Source organism: Pelmatolapia mariae, linkage group LG5 (genome assembly GCF_036321145.2).
Source record: "Pelmatolapia mariae isolate MD_Pm_ZW linkage group LG5, Pm_UMD_F_2, whole genome shotgun sequence".
Lineage (NCBI taxonomy): Eukaryota > Metazoa > Chordata > Actinopteri > Cichliformes > Cichlidae > Pelmatolapia > Pelmatolapia mariae.
Window position 1 is genome coordinate 32,179,970 of NC_086231.1, and position 20,039 is coordinate 32,200,008.

Below are 20,039 nucleotides of genomic sequence, written 5' to 3' on the forward strand. Positions count from 1 at the left end.
AACAGTACTGTTTAAAGCCACTTTACCTAATGAATCCTGTCCTTTTGGGGGTTTTTTTAAAATTATTAATTTCCTTTTGAACAAGCCCAAATTCATACAGCATTTATTGACTTGGTCCCCACGGGAAGTTATATTGTTACTACCTTCAAAACCAACATATTTAGATGAATTTTATTTTTTAAGTACAGGTTTCACTGCGAATCACACCAATTACAATGTTTTTTAAGATCCTTAAACGTTATTGGAAGTGACGGGATGAAGGATGGGCATCACAAAACCCAACGAGGCAATAATACAGAGTAAAATTTATGTTACCTCCGTTCCATGAAGTGAATTCATTTAAAATAAATCAAGTTATTTATTTTAACTTACATTTAAGTTCTTTTGGACCCTAATCAGAAGCAGCATCATAGAGATAGTAACTGGACCCCCTGGAGTCTGTCAGAGTATGCAGATGGTTGATGGAGATGTTGGCTGAGACACCCTGGATTAGGTAGGTGGGGGGGGGGCATGACAAACAGCCTGGAAGCCAGAAAATTAACAGAAAAGAGTGATTTTTAAAAAACAGGTGCTACAATAGGTGCTGATTGGTTTAGAGGATGTGTGCAGGCAAGAAGGTAACAGGAAATTTTGAGGCATGTAAATGTTACATGATGGGAAAACAAAGGTGATAAATAAAATTGAGCATTACAAATCACACAAAGATAAATGGAGATGAAGGATGCGAAAGCAGATATACCTTATTCCTTACTAAATATACAACTTCATGATGTAAGTAAATGTGAAAGAAATGTTTCTGTCTTTAGCTGGACATCGCTTGTCATAGCCAAAGTAATGAGCTTACATCAAGAAAAATACTCTTCAAGATTTTGAAAGGAACAGGCATCTATCCACGTAGACCTCCTCACTTTTCAGATTTGTTGCGTTCCCCTTTGCTCCCATCATTGTTACTATGGCTACCTAACGGCACAGTCACAGAAAACAGTGTTAGTTTAAAAAAATCTGCCTTCTGTAGTAATTGTACTAAGTGTTAGTGCCCATCAGCGTCTTTTATAATAAGTAACAATGATACGCATGTGTATGCATACAGACGTTTTCTGCACAATGAAACTCTTTGGATATAGAGGCTGTAAACAGCAATCTTTACAATGCATTCACATGCTAGAAGATGTTTAAAGTGTATTCAGTGTGAGAAGGCTGCACAGTTATCAAAACAGCTCAAAATAGTTTCAGATTGGGTGTAACTTAGAGAAACAAAGTGATTTGTGCAGCAAAAGTCTTTAGTGACTTAAGCTAGCATAAGTAGTGACAGTGTTTTCATTCATAAATCTCGACCACCACCACCACTCCTTCACCATCACCACCACCACTTTACTGCGGTTTGAATTGCCGAGTGCTATCTTGCTGACACTCTCCAAACGTTCCAGTTTTAATTCTCACTCCGGAGAGATATTGTCTCTGTTGAGGGAAAAGCACACAACTGTGAAATTCTTCAGCGTTTTCCAGCGTTTCAGCATTTTCTGTCTTTTGGCTCAGCACTGGGGTTTTTTGAGCATGAAAGTTGTGCGGCTTCAAAGAAGAACAATACTATGAAAAGTTTTAGCGGTGGCTTTGCTTTTAAACTGACTTGAAAGTAGATGTCACAAGTGTCGCTGGAGATACGGAAATACATACACAAACGCGCGTGCACACACACACACAGACACACTGGACTGAAAACTAGATGCTTTGTTTTTTTCTGCTGCTCAACTTCCATGAAATTTGAACCAGGAGTTTACTGTGAACTTTAAACACACAGTGAAAGATTTGGGTTTACTTGATAAACTATAACGTAGTTCATAATTAGTGTTTATTATGTTCTTTCAGTTGTACGTTCCTGCATGTAGTTCCAAAACTTGTGAAATGAGTATGCTGAGTGGGGAAAGGCTACTTGCTAACAAAAACTTTACTTTCAACTAATCTCACCTATGCCTTCTTCTACAGATTGGAAAACCAGAAAGGTGCAAATCGGATTCCATACATTTGTGATTGGATGTGAGACTACTTTGACCCTACAAAATTGAAGATGATGTTGCTATGGAAACTGCTGCTGCTGCAGTCACTTATGGGGTGCCTTGCAGGTAAAGTATCTTATTAAGAACTTTTGATGCATGCCAAAGCTGCCTTTGTGAAGTCTGAGTCTTATTCATATGTATTTGGGGCAAGCGCCAGTATGAAAGCTGTAGTTTAGAAAGGAATAGCTTCAAGTAGATTAGCCATAAGCAAACATAATTTCTCTCACAGATCTAAAATAATATGTCTGTAGAATCCATTCAACGAGGACATTATTTTCAAGGTAAGCCCTGGTCTGCTAAAGACCTCCAATCACTGGCAATATTGCGTTTCAGCCTTTTCTCAGTATTGTATCTGGCACTCACAAAAGGTTAGCAATATCACGCTGAATTTGAATGAGTGGAGTGTACCGCATTAAAGTGGAAATGAAAATGTTCAGTTTAACTTAGCTTCACAGATCACAAAGAAGGGTGAAATTATCAAGAGTGTAAAACTGCCACAAATCTAAAGTTTTGCCAAACCCCCACCTCGAGACAGCCAATATAAAAAACATGTCAAGGCAAAAAATAAAGAAGCCATGCAGTGAGGAATATCTGATGTCAGCACAAGGCTTTCTAAATCTGTTCGATTATATCAGACCTCAGAATTTAATTATTGAATATTGTCGCTAAATTGCATAATTAATATAACTATATGCAAAAAAACAGACAGATAAACAAACATAAAGAACATTTAGCTGTTAAATTCGAATTTTAAAAAAACTAACAAAGAGGTGGGAGAAACACCCTTCAACCATGGTACAATACGAGTGTTGATGTTGCATAGTTTGTCCACCAGTTTGTCCACCAGTGGACAGAAACACCGATGGACAAACTGGTGTTTCTGTTTGGAACACTACAAACACACAATAACAGCAGCATGGAGCATCTGTTCTATGATATCTGTTGTAGTAAAAGAAACATTTACTAACACGTTTCTATTTTATTTCATTATGAAATGAGATGCGAGCAGGATATTGCTTTTCCCAAACGCATAATTGTTCGTTTTCCAGTAGTAAAAAATAAAAGTCGAGTGTGAGATCTGTTTCAGCTAGCTTCTTATGATCTAATTTACTTTGTCAAGTATTACAGACTTACCCGGATTAATCTGAGAGCATGAAATTGATCTAACATTTTACAGTAATTCACCACTCAATCACGAATTCAGTGAACTAGTGAATTAATCACTCAACACATATATATATAAAAAATACTTGAAATGTTGTAGCACCAGTAATTATTTTGTAAAAGAAGTGCTGCGAAAGAATATTGAAATTAGGTTAATTTCTCATGTTGACATGTAAAAGAGGCTATGAGGAAATCCTTCCTCAGTACTCTCAGATGTCCATCACTCATTTAGAATGCACTAAAGTTGAGTTATAGCTTCATTACACCGTGGTGCCCATTTCACCCAGAGGCTCTCTGGCATTGATCACATTTTGATGGAGGACTTTAATTTGTCTCCTTTACAAATAGCAGGGGTCACCAGAGAGCACCAGAGGAATCACTCAGAGTGTTTAATCAACAGGTATTACAGGAATAAAGATGAAGAAAAGGCCCCAGTGATGAGGTCTGTGCTCTGTGAAACTCGCCTTCTCATTACTCAACACACATTAAGCCTGTTGTGAACTCCTTACCTTACACATGTGATTATCAGATTTGTGTAAAGGAACCTTGAGCTACATTGCACTTGCCCTTGTAGGGCTAACACGTGTCACTGCTCATCTTATTGTAGGTCTAACAACCCCACGTGATCTCACTGCAGACAGCTGGTGATTACTGACCAGTGTGCAGGAGAATCCTCGTGGAGCTCATACCTCAAAGGCGCCCACATAACGTTATTTTGTTATGCACTTACAAGAATCAAATTTCCCCCATGAATCCCATCATAAAGTCCCACATGTGTTCCACAGGTCCTGTTAACCGTACTGTCCTAACAGTTATAGTCTCATATAGCATATAGCAGAAACATAAGATGTAGCTCTGTCTACCTATGGACAAAGATACTCGACTGACAGAAAAATCTTGTGTTCGTTGACATAAGTACCAGCACATAGTCATACTAGACCAAATTCCACTCATCACTGCATCATTTTTCCTTTCTTTGTGTCAAAGCTAAAGTGTGTCACAAAAGTTAGCACACCCCACAAAATTATATTCTGCTGCTGATCTTGGAGCTACTAATGGACTAACCTTTCATATGAACAACTCAGCCATTGTCTTTTTCTCTATTTCTTTTTTTCACAATAATTTTGTCTGCATCTGCAGACTTATAATTAGTGTCACTAACTCAATGAAGCTAGTGGGACTTCACCATCCATCACTGCAGTTGCACAATGATTAACTGAATTAGCTGATATTAAAGGCTTTCCCAGCATGTTCCAACAAGTTGAGGCCACACAGCCGACCTATGAACTTTTTTTGTCAAGCCTGTTTTTAGCACATTAACTAATGCCAGTAGATGTTCAACTGAAATTCAACTTACTTCACATCAAACAGGAGTTATTGATGTAAACTGTGTGTTATAGAGCTATTCAACATTTAAATGTATTTCTCTGAGATACTGAGCAGTAATTCTAGGTCTGCATTAAAACTGTAAGGGTGTTACAACAGCTCAATTTTTCTAGCTTTTTGAAACAGAAAAAAACAGTGCACTCTTCTACATATGATTATTTGTCTTGTATTCAGATAATTTTGTTTGCATATTGTCTCAGTGGTTAGCACTGTTGCCTCGCAGCAGAACATGAGGCAGAACATGCAAACCCCACAGAGAAATGCCCCGGCAGGTGGTTTCAAACTCAAACACACACATTCATGTTAGGTTAACTGACGGCTCTAAATTGGCCATGAATGGGAGGTAAACTAAGTCTTTCAAGTGTAGAGAATAAAGCGTGCTAGGATCAGATGCAGCTTATAGCCTACAGTGCTTCAAGTGGTCAGTAGGACTACAAAAGTGCTATATAGCTACCAGTCTATTTGCATTCTGTAAGATCTCAGTTGAAGCTTTGCGCCATGGGAGAAGCAGTGTTAATGTGGTCCTAGGCTTTAAAACTGTAGAGTGGGCTGTGGCGTGTAAGGACAAAACCCCCTCAGAGAATAGCTGTGAAAGAAGCACCCGGTGACTAAAACTGGTTTATCTTCTTTCCAGAATTCTCAAAAACTGAGACATTTGCTTTAACCAATCTTTCAGGGATACGCCAAGGAAGACCCCTGAGCAGTTAATATGTTTCCAGCTGTGCTGAAAAGCCTCAGAAAGCATTTTTTTTAGAAGCCAAAGCTTGGACACAGCAACTCTCCTGATTATCATTTTGGAACAAAACTCATGGAGGACAAGAATGATGCACAATATGCCAACCTAAAGACACTGGCTTTCATGTGCTGCAGAGTGGATTTGTGAATAGAGAGAACCTCGTGGAGACTTGAGGAAAGAAATTATAAAGATGTTTATTGCAGCTTTAGGTACACTCCTCAGCCCGGGGAGTTACAAGTAGATTTGTTTTTCATGCACAAATGGATAAAAAGCTTGATAATAAGACACGCTATGTGCCAGTCGAAACTAAAAATCCAATTACGTTTTAAAATTAGTCAACTGCCTTTACGATGCAATAGCAGACAGCAGACTGGGTGTTGTTTTTATTCGTGCATAATGCTTCAGTGTTTTCTATCACATTTGTCCCATTATCACCATTGGTCATTGTCGCATTTTGCTCTCCACTTCTGTTGTAGATATTTAGGAAATGCAGCACAGCAGTGAGAAAAATGCAGTTCAGGAAGGGTAAAGCAGACTTTCCTGAAATGTAATAACAAAAGAACACATTCCTGGTGAATGAGGCTGAACACATAACATGGACTGGAGAAGGTGTAGTTTCACCACACTGGAACAAATTCTTCTCCTAATAATATTTTCTATGACTGATAAAAATTCTCAGCGGACAGAACGCATTATGCAAATCTGTTTTTGTGAGTTAGTAATGCCACCAAACACAGTCGTGCAGTAAAGTTATGTTACTGCAGGAGTTTGCGCTCAGCTGCTAATGCAGAAAATTTAGAAATACGCCTTAATGCGCAGTCCTCATTTTCTGCAAAGTCTTTTTCACAATGCTGGATTTTCAGATGGTCTCAGATGTTGAGCACACATTAGACATTAGTATTGGATTTGTGTTTATTTATCAAAGAGAATATCAAGAGGATTCACTTCTCTTTGATTCTGCCATAAATCAAAGTGATTTAGTTATTTTTCACTTTGAAATTTCTGACTGTCAGTCCCGTCTTCTACCTTAGCTATGGGATGTATATACTTGCTGGACATTTTTTTAGGTATACATGTTCAGCTGCTCATTAAGGTAAATCTTGTCATCAATATTTTGTTGATATCAAAAGTCACGGCAGCGTCATGGTCCGGGTGTGCGGCTGGAATTTTCCATCAGGCTCCTGAGTCTACCTGGTATCCGCCCCTGGGCAGGGCCAGCTTATCCTCCGCAGTTCCACATACCTGGAGCTGATTCCAGGCAATCAAGCCAGAGTGATTTAAGCCTCAGCCTTCAGCACCAGTTCATCATCAACTCACTTCCTGGACTCACCTTGACTTAAACCTCAAGCTCAAGCTTCTCTCTTGGACTCCGGATACCTTACCCCCATCTTGGAAATCACTCTGTGCCTCACCTGCCACCGCACACCATCAGGAACCTTTGGATCTCAGCCAATCCACATTCAGGTCACTCCGGATTCACGTCACCCTTTCCACACTGCTTACTCTCTCCAGCTGCAAGTTAGAAAAGTTATACAACATACTCACCATCTACAGAGTTCCTCTCCACTACCTCCGTAACTCAGTTGTCCTCACTCTTCAGTGTGACTGCTTAACTGCCACGTTCCATTCTGCGTCACTGGCCCACTTCCCCCCTCTCAATCAACATCCACCACATTAACTAGGCCTCACCACTTCACGTTCTATGATTTGTTGCCTTTGTCCTTATCACGCTTTGAGTCCAGTTCTTGTACCGACCTTTCGGTCTTGTGACAGGCAGAATGGCTAGATTGTTTGAAGCTGATAGCAAGGCAACTACGCATTACAAAGGTATGCAGAAGAAGATCTCTGAACACAAAACACATTGAACCTTGAAGCAGATGGGCTACAACAGCAGATGACCACACTGTGTGCCCCTCCTGTCAGCTAAGAACTGCAAATTGAGCCTATAGTTTGCACAGGCTCATTTTCTTGAAACCTCGGGCCCCTCAATTCCAACTGAGCATCGTTTAAACGCTGCAGCCTATCTGCATATTGTAGCTGACCATGTCTATGCCCTTTCTGACCAGTGCATCCATCTTCTAACGACTGATTTAAACAGGATGAAACCATGTCACAATATTTAAATAATCTTGGACTGGTTTCTTGAACAAGACGGTGACTTCACTGCACTCAAATGACCTCCATCACCAGATCTCAGTCCAACAGATCAGATCACATGGTCAGATGTGGCCATCTTCCTGCTGTACTCATGGATCTTTGTTGTTTCATCCTGGATTGTAGTTCTGACACTCACTAGTCCTCAGCCTCTTTCCTTCCAATTAGCATACAGCGTCAGGGTGCTGAACCTGGGACAAAACCCTCGATGCATGATAAAGAGCTTTGTCTTGAATAGGTGACTATTATTGGGCTTATCTTCAGACTCAAAAACAGGGGTTTATTTTGTTAAACGTCTTTATTCCTGTTATTTTACTGAAACAGGTTTATGTCCTGTCATGTAAGGCTGTATGAATAATCTAAACATAGTAGTGGTATTATTCTATTAGCAAGTCTGTGCTGTAAACGCCTGATACACTGCATCTTATTAACACACTGGTAAAGCAAACTGTTGCACTGGGTGGCTTTTTGTTTTTTTAAATTATAAACTTGGGCGCTGTGTTTTTGTTTATTTATTCTGAGAAACATACAGTGCAGTAAATGTTCACCAGAGAGCCAAGTGTGGCTAATCCGTGGATGAAAATAGTCCCCACTAAATGCACTGTTTATTCCTGTTTGATTAATGTTTGCTAAAAGCTGTAGTCCACAGTTGGTTGGGGACATTTTTTTTCTCAAAGTGAAATTTAATATTTGTGACCTAGCTGATTGTACAAATTTACAACTAATGGGACTGAAAAAAGTGTGCGTGTGTGTATCTGATAGTGGGACTTATTATTCAGAAATGTTGCTAATATTAAAATGACATGGCCTTTGCAAATAAAAGCATGAAATGGGGGATTTTAAATGTGATTGCAACACTCTCTTTGTTTGCTTTAGAGTGATTGAAGAAGTAGGTTTGGCAAAGAACTGGATGTTATAAAACCTGAAGTATTTTATCTTTAAACTCCAAGAAGCCAATAACCGAATGCAGCTTTGCTTTTCTGTTGTTGGCCAACTTATTAAATCCACTGTGATAATGTGGAGTTTGTGTAAATGGAACAGGGATTGTGAAGGGCTGTTACGATAGGAGGGTGTGTTTGATGTATGTACACGTTCTTGGTCCCTGTTAGCGTCTGATTTCTCGCTACCGTAGTCCTGCTGCGCCGTGCATCCAGAATCTTAATTCTCTACTCGTTGCCCGAGCTTATTCTACCATGATGATAGCATAGCGCCCTTTACTTCTGCACATGCACTCTTGCACATTTTTCATCAAGCTGCTTTTTTTGTGCATGTGTGATTTTGGGGTCCTGTTTCAGAAACACTTGATTTCTTCACCCTGAGAGTCGCTGCAGTGCAGATTAAAGGCACTGTCTTTCCAAGCAGGCTCAGTATTTTACACAGAGCGACACACATACCAATACATGCACACCCTTACGCATTTTGGACACAAGCTTATTTTTGCTTTGTGAGTGAAAGAGGCTTGTTTCCAGATACCTTTCTTCTTCTTTTTTTTTCTTTTTAAATGGGCACAATGTTGTAAAATGCAAATATGGGCCCAATGCATGAAAAGCAAGAAATGTTTTCCTACAACAAAAGGATTCTGAGAAGGAAAGACAACAAAAAAGTGGAAGCAAATTGACACAGAAATAGCACGGGGAAGCTCCGGCTGATGCCCCGGCGTACCAAACCATAACAAGACGTTTTCGACTTTGAGTACTCAAAGTTTCCGAGTTTCCATAACCTCACCTTAATGGAGCAGTTCAACAGTTTGGAAAATAAAGTAATGTGAAAAACAAAACATATCCTATTTTAATTCTAAGGTTGTGCCTATCACAATAGAAAATCACCTGTTTCTTAGCAGGTACTAAAATGTTTAAAATTCAGAATTCATAATGCCTTTGATGAACAACAAATGACAAGCCAACTAATGCAATGCATGTACTCCATGGTTCAATAACTTTTTAAAACACCTGTAACTGTTTTCTGTACAACTCCGTCTTGTGTGTTCTCACTGTAGTATGATGGACTTGTTGCTTGGAAATGACCCCAAAACTCTCCCCAGACTAATACGTGACAACAGAAACTTCTTTAAGATCATGGCTCACTGCCAGAACAGCATGATTGACCATCTTTTATAGAGGTGCTCACACTTGCTGATGATCAGTTAATCAAGTGTGTTTGATTAGCAGCACCAGGCTGCTCCTTATACTCGTAATTCCAACGGAAGCAGCAAGAGTGTGCTTGCTTTTTTACACGCTGCTTCTGCATTTTGTCTTTAGTGCTTCTTCAATAACTAATGATGCAGTGTCATATGTCCTGTATTACTGTTCATCTTAGCTTCCATTTACATTTTAAAACCTGGAAAGGAACAAATGACTTTTGTTATGGTTTTGCATGGAAAACCTTAGAAATGAAAGAGGCTGTACTTTCCGTTCTGCGTGACTCTATGCTTATTAGCTTTGTCGCTGAAAGTCTCACTCAGATTGGGTTCAAATGTACGCTTTTATTTCCTGTTGTAAAAAGTTGTGAGACCCGTTTCAGTATTGCTATCATATGATGGTTGAGTATTGCCAATGGAGACCTTGTGTGTATTTCTAACGTGGCAGCGACTTTGACAAACCAACAGTATTTGACCTCATGAACTCAAAGAGTTCTGGCATCTTCTAAATGTACTCTGCAATAATAACTTGTGACAGTCAGCGACTGAGACAAAACAAAATTGCATCACTGAAGGAGTATGAGCTCAGTAAACATTTTCCTGATTAGTTTATGGTCCCAATTCAATCACTACTTTCAAATAATATTTGTAAACCATGGCCCACATTAGTGTTCAGAGGGACATAAAGCAGGATACGCTTTACTGTGTTTCCTGTGAGCTCGCAGTAGATCTCAGTAAGATCCACCCTCACTGGTGATGTCTGCAGCCAAAATATTCAGTTTGAGGCAGTCGTCTATAATATGACTTAAGTTGCCAGCGCTTGATGTCATAGTGAAGAAGTCCATCTTTTATGTACAGTCTGCAATTATAAGACTTTTGTTTGGTCTCAACTATTCATAGACGGTGCATGTCACCCACATCTTATTCAGTCGGTCGGTGTTAACCATAAAAGAAACACAGCACTGTTGTCACCAGTGAGGCTTGCAGACTTTAGATTCATGGTGTCAAAGCAAAACAAGACAAGACAGAAGTGAGCTGAAGGAAGCAACCCACGCAGCCTGTCACACATCCAGTTCTGCTGACCATCTTCATGGATTAATTGGATTTACTTGTGACAAAGACATGTACAGTAAATGCACTGAACCAAATGCACAGCATCAACTGTGCAATTGCATCACACACATCTAAAGAAGTGAATGATTTCTTCATTTCATATTTAAATTTTTTATTAATTTATCTTTTTTTGCAGGTCGATTGCATCTCTTTAATTTCTTTATCGTTGAAATTTTTTTTTAAAAAAGTAAAAAATTACAAGTAATTACAGTATTTTTGAAACAGTCACTCATGAAAGACAGTATAAATTTATTCATTCATATATATATGTAAAGATCTGAAAAGGAGCCAGATGACAGCAGCAGCTGAGAACAGTAAAGGTTTTGTCCCTCTTTGAGGTAAATTTCCTTAAAAAGAAAAAGAATGTCGTTTTCATTTGAAGGAGTAAACAATCCTATTTAAAGATCACAATTACTGTGTGAATCAGAATGTTTAGTCTGTGCATATTTACTAGAAATCCAAGTACACCAGTATCAACTTTCAGACTCCTATATTCCCATAGTAATTAACCACCCTATATGTTACGGTATAGTGCAATTTTGAAAATGTCCGGCCTTTTGGTTTATTATCAGCGGCCCTGTCCCCATCCTATGAAACATTTGTGCAGTGCCAGTGCATCTTGGAGAATTTGCCACAGTTTGTTTGTGGATTTGTGCCGTCTAAGTGGCTTCTGTCTCTTTATGTAATCCCAGACTGAATCCATGATGTTGACTTCAGTAGCCTATGGGGTCTTTGCCATCTGCTGCAGGACTCCTTTAGTGCCTGATGACTCCAATGGTGGCTTTGAGTCACAGACTACTGTACTAAGACTGCACACAGGGTGAAATAAAATCCAGTCCACTCAATGAAAGCTGTTTATTTCTATTAGTAAATGACCATCAGGTTAGAGTGAAAATGCAAATCATGTAACTGATTAAAAACAAAAACACTTTATGTGTGAGGACTGTAATTTTTGCTTCCTTTGTATCGGAGAAACACGATCTACATTACATTATAGGGAAAATATTTTCAACAGAAATGAGGAATGACCTCAGAAGCTGACAAGACATTGCTGTTTCCAACACGTCTGGCTATCTAAAGGACAACCTGTTGTGAATTCTTTCAGGTAGTTGGCCCGCTAATTCACTGTCATGGCTTTCTTTTCAGCTAAAAGCATGCCTGGCATCTCTAATCAGCAGCACAGGACTCATGTGTTGGCCTTGATACAGCTCCCCGGTGTATCCTTGTACTTCAGCTGACCCTTTCTAGCCACTGCAGTAGATTTTCTTCTACTTGAAATGATAAAGTGATAAAGTTTCGTTTTCTGCTTTGCCTAATTTTGGCTTAAACACTGAACATTTTGATGAGGTATGCTCTTAGACAGTGGCCTGAAAAAAAAATCCCCGCAGCAGACGGCAGACAGAATGCAGTCGTAACCACAAGTGACACATTTGTTTTTTATATTCTTTATTTCATCTATTATTCACCACTGTACTGTCTGCACATTAATGTGTATGGCAAACAATGCTTTTGTCACCCTCTTGTAATCAACAGTATAGTGAGCTACTGTTTTCTTCCTCTATCAGATGTCTTTGTTCTGCCTGTGGGTTTCACAAAATGTAGAAAGCCTGTAAGACAAGAATGTGTCACCTCAATTTATAACTTTTGGCATCACGACCTTTGGACAAAGCTGCCTGAGGACATTTGGGTGGATGATCATTCTAATTTAAGCTTCAAAACTCTTGCTTTCTATATAATGTGCTTCACTTCCTGACCCAACTTTTTCATTGATTTTAGGGTGTTTTCACTACTGTTTGTTACTGTTATATCAATTTCAATATAAGCACCAAAAACAGTACGTGAGGAAATCTTATCTAGCATCTTGAAGACAATTTTCTCATGCAGTGATCACAATGGGCTGCTAATCATACTTGCATTGCTAGCTTTACTTCTAGAATAAAAAGGTCATCCAAGGGAGGAGCAGACATATCATGTCTTCCAGCCCACAGAGTTAGGAAATCATAAACTAAATTTGTCAGCTAAGTGGAAACAGGTCTGCAGTTTGCTCTTCTCTGGTCTCTTCTATTAAGGTTTTACATTTACAAGTTTTTCATTAAAATTATTCCTTGTGTTTTATTATTGGGTTGATCGGGAAATTACATCATACTGAGGTAAGAAGGACAACTATTTTGTCATCATTCACGTCTATTGTCATGTTATGTCAACTGTAATACAATAGTTTTGTAGTTTGTGTAATTTTGCACTGCACTCGTTTGTCCTTCACCCTGTGAAGTGGTCCAAGCTGTTCTTCTAGCCTAGTATTAGTGCTAAGCTAGCGTTAGTGCTCTCTCAGTGACCTCTGTTTCTCACCTTGAAAATTGGCTTACCCCCCCCAAAAAAAAATTTTCCCTTCTGTGTTTATTTAATTAGAAGTTAAAAAAGGGTTGTTTTTGTGTGTGTATTGTTATAGTGAAGGTTGATCAACAAACCTCATCCAGGATCATAATCTATTGTACGCAATCAAACCACATCATAACCTCTGATATACTTTCCTCTTCTGGCAAACCTGTGCCCGCTTGTTTTTTTTGTCTAGCAGACGCGAGAAATGTAAAGATCACATATACTCCCAGCTTATTTACTCATTTCCATGCTACATGGATAATACATGGATATCCAACATATAATAAAGCATGCATGTACCCACAGAAATGTATACATTTTATTCAGTTTATAATATTTTGTCACACTTGAGAAAAAATTATTAGTTGTTCAGCTGTTCAGGCATTAAATGAGAATCAGACATAATTATACAAAGGTGTGAACAAATAGATGAGCTGGGCAGATCATATCTACACTAGTTACAATAAATGATTCACAGAGTCAGCCTCGTTAATATTTCATATGTAAAGATAACTGCCTCAAGCTAACTGCTGATGTGAATAACAGTGATAATCTAACAAAGCATCCTCTGTGTTATACCTTGGTAAATGTTTATTTGAATGTTATATTTATCTGAATCCACAATGAAGAGGATGATATAATGGTAGTGGCCTATATATCTTTTATTTTTTTCCACCTGAGGATTGATTGCTAAGTACTCTGTGATGTATACCCATACTCACAATCTCTCTAGGGAACAGCCGAGTATGATCAAATTTGTCCGTGCTGTTAGCCATTAAGCTGCTGCTTTGCCCGAGAGTAGCTGCTGAGGTTGGTGTGAATGTGTTTTTGTGGTTGTGTGTGCAGATTGAATCAGTTCAATCGTCTTACTTCCACTGAAGTGAAAGAGTATCTACTGATATACATCTTCTATCTGTGATATTCAGTGCATCGTGAGCTTTGTTTTACAGCGCCCATGGAGAATATTGTAGCTGGAATCACAACAAAATAAATACTAGGCAGTCTTCCATACGTCCAGTCCACCGAAAGAAAAGAAAGACACAAGAGACAGTTTGAAAAAAGCACTTCGAATAGCAAATCAAATAATAACAAGCATGTTGCTAAGAAGATTTAAAATCTTACAGATTTGGTTTTATGTACTGAAGTTTGTTTTGGTTTTTTTTTTTTTAAAAATAACAATAACTCTATTTATAAAGTGCTTTCAAAAAAGTGCTGAACAGCAATTTGAAGATAAAAAAGATGAAAAAAAATTTAAAAGCAATACAGTTTAAAACCTGCTAAAACAAAAGGGAACAACAATAAAAACCAGTAAAAACTTTAGGCTTAGAATTAAGACACATAGGATTGGGTGAACAAGTGGGTCTTTACCTGAGCTTCACAGAGCATGCCTGCCTAATATCTTGAGGGAGGTTGTTCCACAAAGATGGGGCACGAAAAGAAAAAGCATACTCCTCAAAACTTTAGGTGAGCAACAGGACCTTGAAATCTGCTAAAACCTGACAAGGCAACCAGAGAAGAGATTTCAGTTCTGGATCTTTGGTTAAAATGCAAGCAGCTGCATTTTGTACCATCTGTAAACCTCTAAAACCTTTCTTCGGTGACCTGGAAAGGACAGTGTTACAATAATTAATGTGTGAAGACGCAAATGCATGGACAAGAACCTCTGCAGTGTCAAGTGATTAAACCTGTCTGGTTTTAAGCTTTGAAGCATCTACCTCTAAAACTTCCACCAGGGTCAAATCATTTTTTAAGCTTCAGGGTTTGCTTTTTTAATGTGTGGCCCACTTAGTGTTTTATTTGAAATTAAACATAGGTTTTAAAACTGTAACCCATGTGCATGTTTGTGTGTTTTAATTAGTTTTATTTATATAGCACCAAATCACAACAGCAGTCAAATGACACTATGAGCAACATAGTGTAAGCATGTTGCTCATAGTGCATGTAAGCATGTAACCAAAGTGGAAAGAAAAAACTCCCTTTTAAGAGGAAGAAACTTGCTTAGCGTGCTTAGCAACATCCTTTTTATAAAGGGATATATCCACACTACAACCCGATTGCAACCACTCATGTCAAGTCCACTTTTGCAAAGACTCACAAACATGTTGTATTCATTAGCATAAAGTGACATGAAGTGACTGCAGTCTTTCTGCATTTATAAATTAGTCTGCAGTCATTTGCAAACTTTGCCAGTCTGTCTGAGAGTATTTATAGTCAGCCCAGGTTTGCCTCCTGCCAGGTGACCTGCGCAATCTCTTTCAAATCAAAAGTTGTTGCCTAAAGGTTGAGAATGTTGCATGCTCAGCTTCTGGGTGATCAACTGGTTGCCTTGCAATCAGTCACCAAATGCAAAAAAATCTGTGCAACCACTAAGTGCAAGGAGATTGCCATTACTCCACTGTGCCTGAGGCATTAGTTAGTTAGCTTAATCCACACATCTCATCTTCAACTACTCACAGATAGGTCTGTGAATAGAAAGAAATGCATTTGTTTAGACAGATTTCCTAGTTCTGTTTTCCTCCATAGTATAGTCAGCTCCATAAGCATTCGGACAATATCAGTTAATTGTGAGCCCCTAAAGATGGAGATCTGTGTATATAAGCAGTTACAGTTCCTAAACAGTTAATACTTTTGCTTGACACCTTGAATTAAACCTAAAACCTTGCACTCCGATTGCATCTTGAGTTAAAATCAACCATGGTACTGTACAGTGAGAAGACTACAGAAATTGTCATCGTTCCAATCAGACAGAGAGCTCATAACAAACGGCATTTGATTTTTCTCTTTCTTTGCCTTTGTGAGTATCTGTAATCCTCCACCTGCCGCAGTCTCTGGTGGCTGTTTAGAAGAAAACTGTAAACACCAAATGACTCCAATCGATAGAAATTTGAATAATTCCATTGTGTATAGCCCTAAGTGATGACATCAGTTTATACCATATGCCCCAGTGTGGCTCTGCAGAACAACAATCTGCTCACAGGTAACTGAAAAAGAGAATGAGCAAAGCAGATGACAATGTGCGTTTAATCAGAAGTGAAAGCCTTTGAGGAGTGCCTGAATAAGAAGGTGCATAAAACTGTTTACAGGCATTTTAATCCATTATTGTGATAAGCCAAAGTAGGTCAGGGAGACTGGCAATTAAAAAAATATTAACCATCACGCTGGAATGGAGATTATATTTATAACACGACATTTGCATATTAGACAGAAATTGTTGTTGGAGTGACAATGTTACATATTGAAATACATAAGGTGGCAGAAAGAACAGCAATAATAGTACTACTAATGACAAATACATCATCATCCTGTTAAAGTTTGGATTTCATTCAGTGCTTTACTAGCTCGGCGCGTGTGAAATGGAGTCTTTGCTGTTAAAACATATGCAATACATCAGTGTCCTGACTCTACAAAATGATTTTATCCAGCTCAGTGAGCTACTTATGCACTGTGACAGAACTATCTATTCTAACAGTCACAGGGATGCATGAAAGATACATGCAGATATTCTTCAGTCTCGTCACTTTGAACCCACTTATGAAGTCTTTTGCATTCTCGCAGCCTTGCCCGGGCATTCAGCTCGGCACGCCCACCAGCAGAGAAAATATGCTTTCTTCAAGGTTGATGTGTCACAGCTGTATCTGTTCCATTTGCAGACCCTTGAGTATTATCTCGAACAATCACAGAGGACGCTATCTTTAATGAACTCCTCACAGAGGCCCTGTAAAAAAAAAAACACACACGCACACACATCTGCACAACATGTTTGATCTGCCTCTTCAGATGATGCGCTATCTTTTGCTCTGCGATTGAAGGCAGATTGTTATGAGAGTTAGAGTATTGGCGTGAGCCGATGAGAAGCTTATTTTACAAAGTGGACTCGCTTAGATGCTTCTAAACCCAGTTTTTAAAAATTTATTTATGCCACGCCATGGTCTATAAACTCATATACTGTTACTTGTCAGAATGGAAATTGGTCTTTGACAGAACAAAGCAATTCTACTGTGAATGGCAGTCAGAGATGAATAGGAGGCTGATATCCTCTTATTTGGAACCCCTGCCTGTCAGTTTAGCCACATTTATTATGACTGCATACTATTATTTTTAGCAGATTTCCTGACAAAACCACAAAAAAAACAGATAACGATAACATAGTAATATATAGCAATCGACCTGATTTAACATCCTACACTGGGAGGTAAACGGTAAGAGTAGGGTTTTTAAACAGTAGGGTTTTTTGGGCTTTTCTTTTTTTTCTCCAGACATGAATATAGAGAAGAAACTGCAGCTTAAAGAGTGACAGTTTAATTACTGTCATCTCCCCACATACAAAGCAGACAGATCTAATATTAAGAGCTAAATTGAGATCAAGTCGCTTATAAACTGTTTATCAGTCGCAGAGTGACCAGTATGTCGAACTTTGGAAAGCTTCGGAAAATGCACAGCTTCAACAAAGGCACTGACTGAAACTCTGTCCCGAGACAAGAAAACATAAATAGCTTTACTGCTATCAGCTCTGTGATCATTATGATTATGATCAAGATGAATTCGGTTATTGTTGTCATTAGCAGATCATCATCAAGGGAATGATTAAAGTGAAGTAGATGTGATAGCACCAAACAGTCAGAGTGGTTTGATGAAGTTCTGTGAATATATTATCCGGATAGTGTAAAAAGTACAATATAGAAGCATAGCTTCTTAATTGGCTTAATGTTAGTAGTTCTTTAACCCTCCAATTCTGTGCACCCCCACCCCCCTTACTTTAGTGTTCCAGTCAATATTGACTGGTCTGTTTTAACAGCTCTTAAATTAGCATAACAGACATTTTTCGCCACCAAATTCAGTTCAGTGGGTCATTCAGTGGTCATTCAGTGGGTTGTTCAGTAGGTCGTAAAGTGGGTCTTTCATTTGGTCATTCAGGGAGTCAGGGGACAATGGTGGGTGGGGGTTGAGTGGATTCTCATTCATTTCCTATGGCGGTCACTTTTGACCGGGAACACCACAGATGTAAGAAAGTTGATTAAAACACTCAAAATTCAATGAACGGGGTGCTCATCACTTGTATATGTTCAAGTGCATACTGTGGAGGATGTCAAAAGCCCTTGAGGCAATTGGATGTAAAACATAATATTTATGAATGTTTTAAGTTGTAAATCGGTCAGATTTGACCCAAACACGACAGGAAGGTTTTAAAGGAGATCCAACCTAATAGATCTGATTGATGGAATAATTTTTGGACGTTTACCTGGAATGCTGTTAGTAGCATTCTGGCTCTGTCTCTATATCAGTCGGCAAGATTACCTGAAAAACTATCAAGGCAAATTTTACAAAAATTGGTAGAGAGGATCAAGGTCACGCTAGTGGATGTAGTGTAACTCTGAGGTTGGTTCAAAAGGCTGGTGTTGGATTTCTGCACTGCAGTTTCTTGTCATCACCTGAAGCCAGAAATAAGCTAATATCAGCTAAAGATGCACTGATTCTTTCTCTAACCAGAATCAGTAAGTCTTTTATTAGGCTTAGAGGTAGCCTTTGTTCTCAGTTTTAAGACATCACAAACATCAGTTCTGCACCAGCTCAACCTGATTCTTCGCATTGTTCTCGTCCCTGTCAGCTCGTCAGCCGTGTTTCAGCATTTCACAGCATTTTGTGTCAGAAGTGCAACCAATGCAAGTCTTCATCAGAAACGCTCAGCGAGCACGGTCACAGACTGGGAGAGTGCTAATGCTGAGACAGACACATAGCTGGGGGAACTGTGCAGCCATTTAGCCATGTGTCACCTCAAGACTAGATTCACTGAGTGAGTCATAGCCCGCCCTGAGCAGGACACAGTATGTTCTTGACCACTGTGAGTCTACTGTCATCACAAACGGGGAAAAATAGGACAAGTTGCTGAAGTCATGACAAAGGGCTGTGAATGCTGATGCTGAAAAACAAGGCTGACACAGTATTTTATTACCCTTGTTATGCTGAAAATAAACAAGAATCCTGCTCGTGTACTCACAGCAATGCTGTTACCTGAAGACCGTTAATGCTTTTATCATGAAAATTATTTAGGGAGCCCCATAGGTTTAGATTTATGGATTTAATTCTTTTCAGATAAAATGTATTTGTCCCCGAGAGCCACTTAAGAATTGCATAATGAAGAATCGGTACAATATAACAGAAAACATACTCCACAGAACAAATGTACTGTGTATATATATATGATGCAGTTGTACCACTTTATAGACTGTACTGTGATTTTATTTTATTTTTACACACACACGCAGTTCAGCATAAAAAGTACAACTGTTCCACATACTATAATCTATGACTGCCTATATTCATACATGGTGTGGTCTTGCATGCAAACACACATTAATTACAGAGCTATATTTAGTTTGCAGGGCTCCAAGCAGAAACCACAAACTGCTACAACACAGCAAGTTGATGTCACGTATACGAATCTTTGCCTATAAGTCCGTTTAATCAGCCTTGTTTATCAGAGCTGTCATAATAATAAACATTTGCAGTCCGTTCACACGTTCCTCTCAGAAACGCGAGTGAACCTCCACAATTAAAGAACTAAATCAGGGCTGTTTCTCTTGTAGTGAAACTGTTGAAAAGGCTGAAGACTCTCAGGTCACGAGTATACTTGCGCATTTTCCCGAAATGACTCCATGCAGTTGCTCCAGAAGATTGCTATTGATGCAAATGGGAAAAATTGATATAGTGAGTTACCAGGACAGACCGATAGATGATTTGTAGGCCTAATTATGACATTTCATTAAAGAGATCCCAGTGGAGGTGTTATGGCAATTTTTGCTCAAGCACGCAGTGGGAACGCTGCTTCATTTATCGTGGAAGTAAATTATGAAGCATCTGCACATCCAATAAGATAAACTCCAGGGCTGAGTTGTCGCACGGCACTGTGATTCCACTT

The 20,039-nt window shown here is 38.9% G+C and overlaps 1 protein-coding gene across 2 annotated transcripts in view; it reads left to right on the forward strand.

Annotated features, from left to right (window-relative positions):
* The window catches only part of cntn4 (contactin 4), a 189,733-nt gene that overhangs the window by 16,468 nt on the left and 153,226 nt on the right, over positions 1 to 20,039 (forward strand). For both annotated transcript variants that reach the window (XM_063474784.1, XM_063474785.1), the window contains exon 2: positions 1,984 to 2,120. In XM_063474784.1, coding sequence (XP_063330854.1) covers positions 2,066 to 2,120 — 55 coding nt within the window. In that variant the 5' untranslated portion in view covers positions 1,984 to 2,065. The remainder of the gene's footprint in view (positions 1 to 1,983; positions 2,121 to 20,039) is intronic.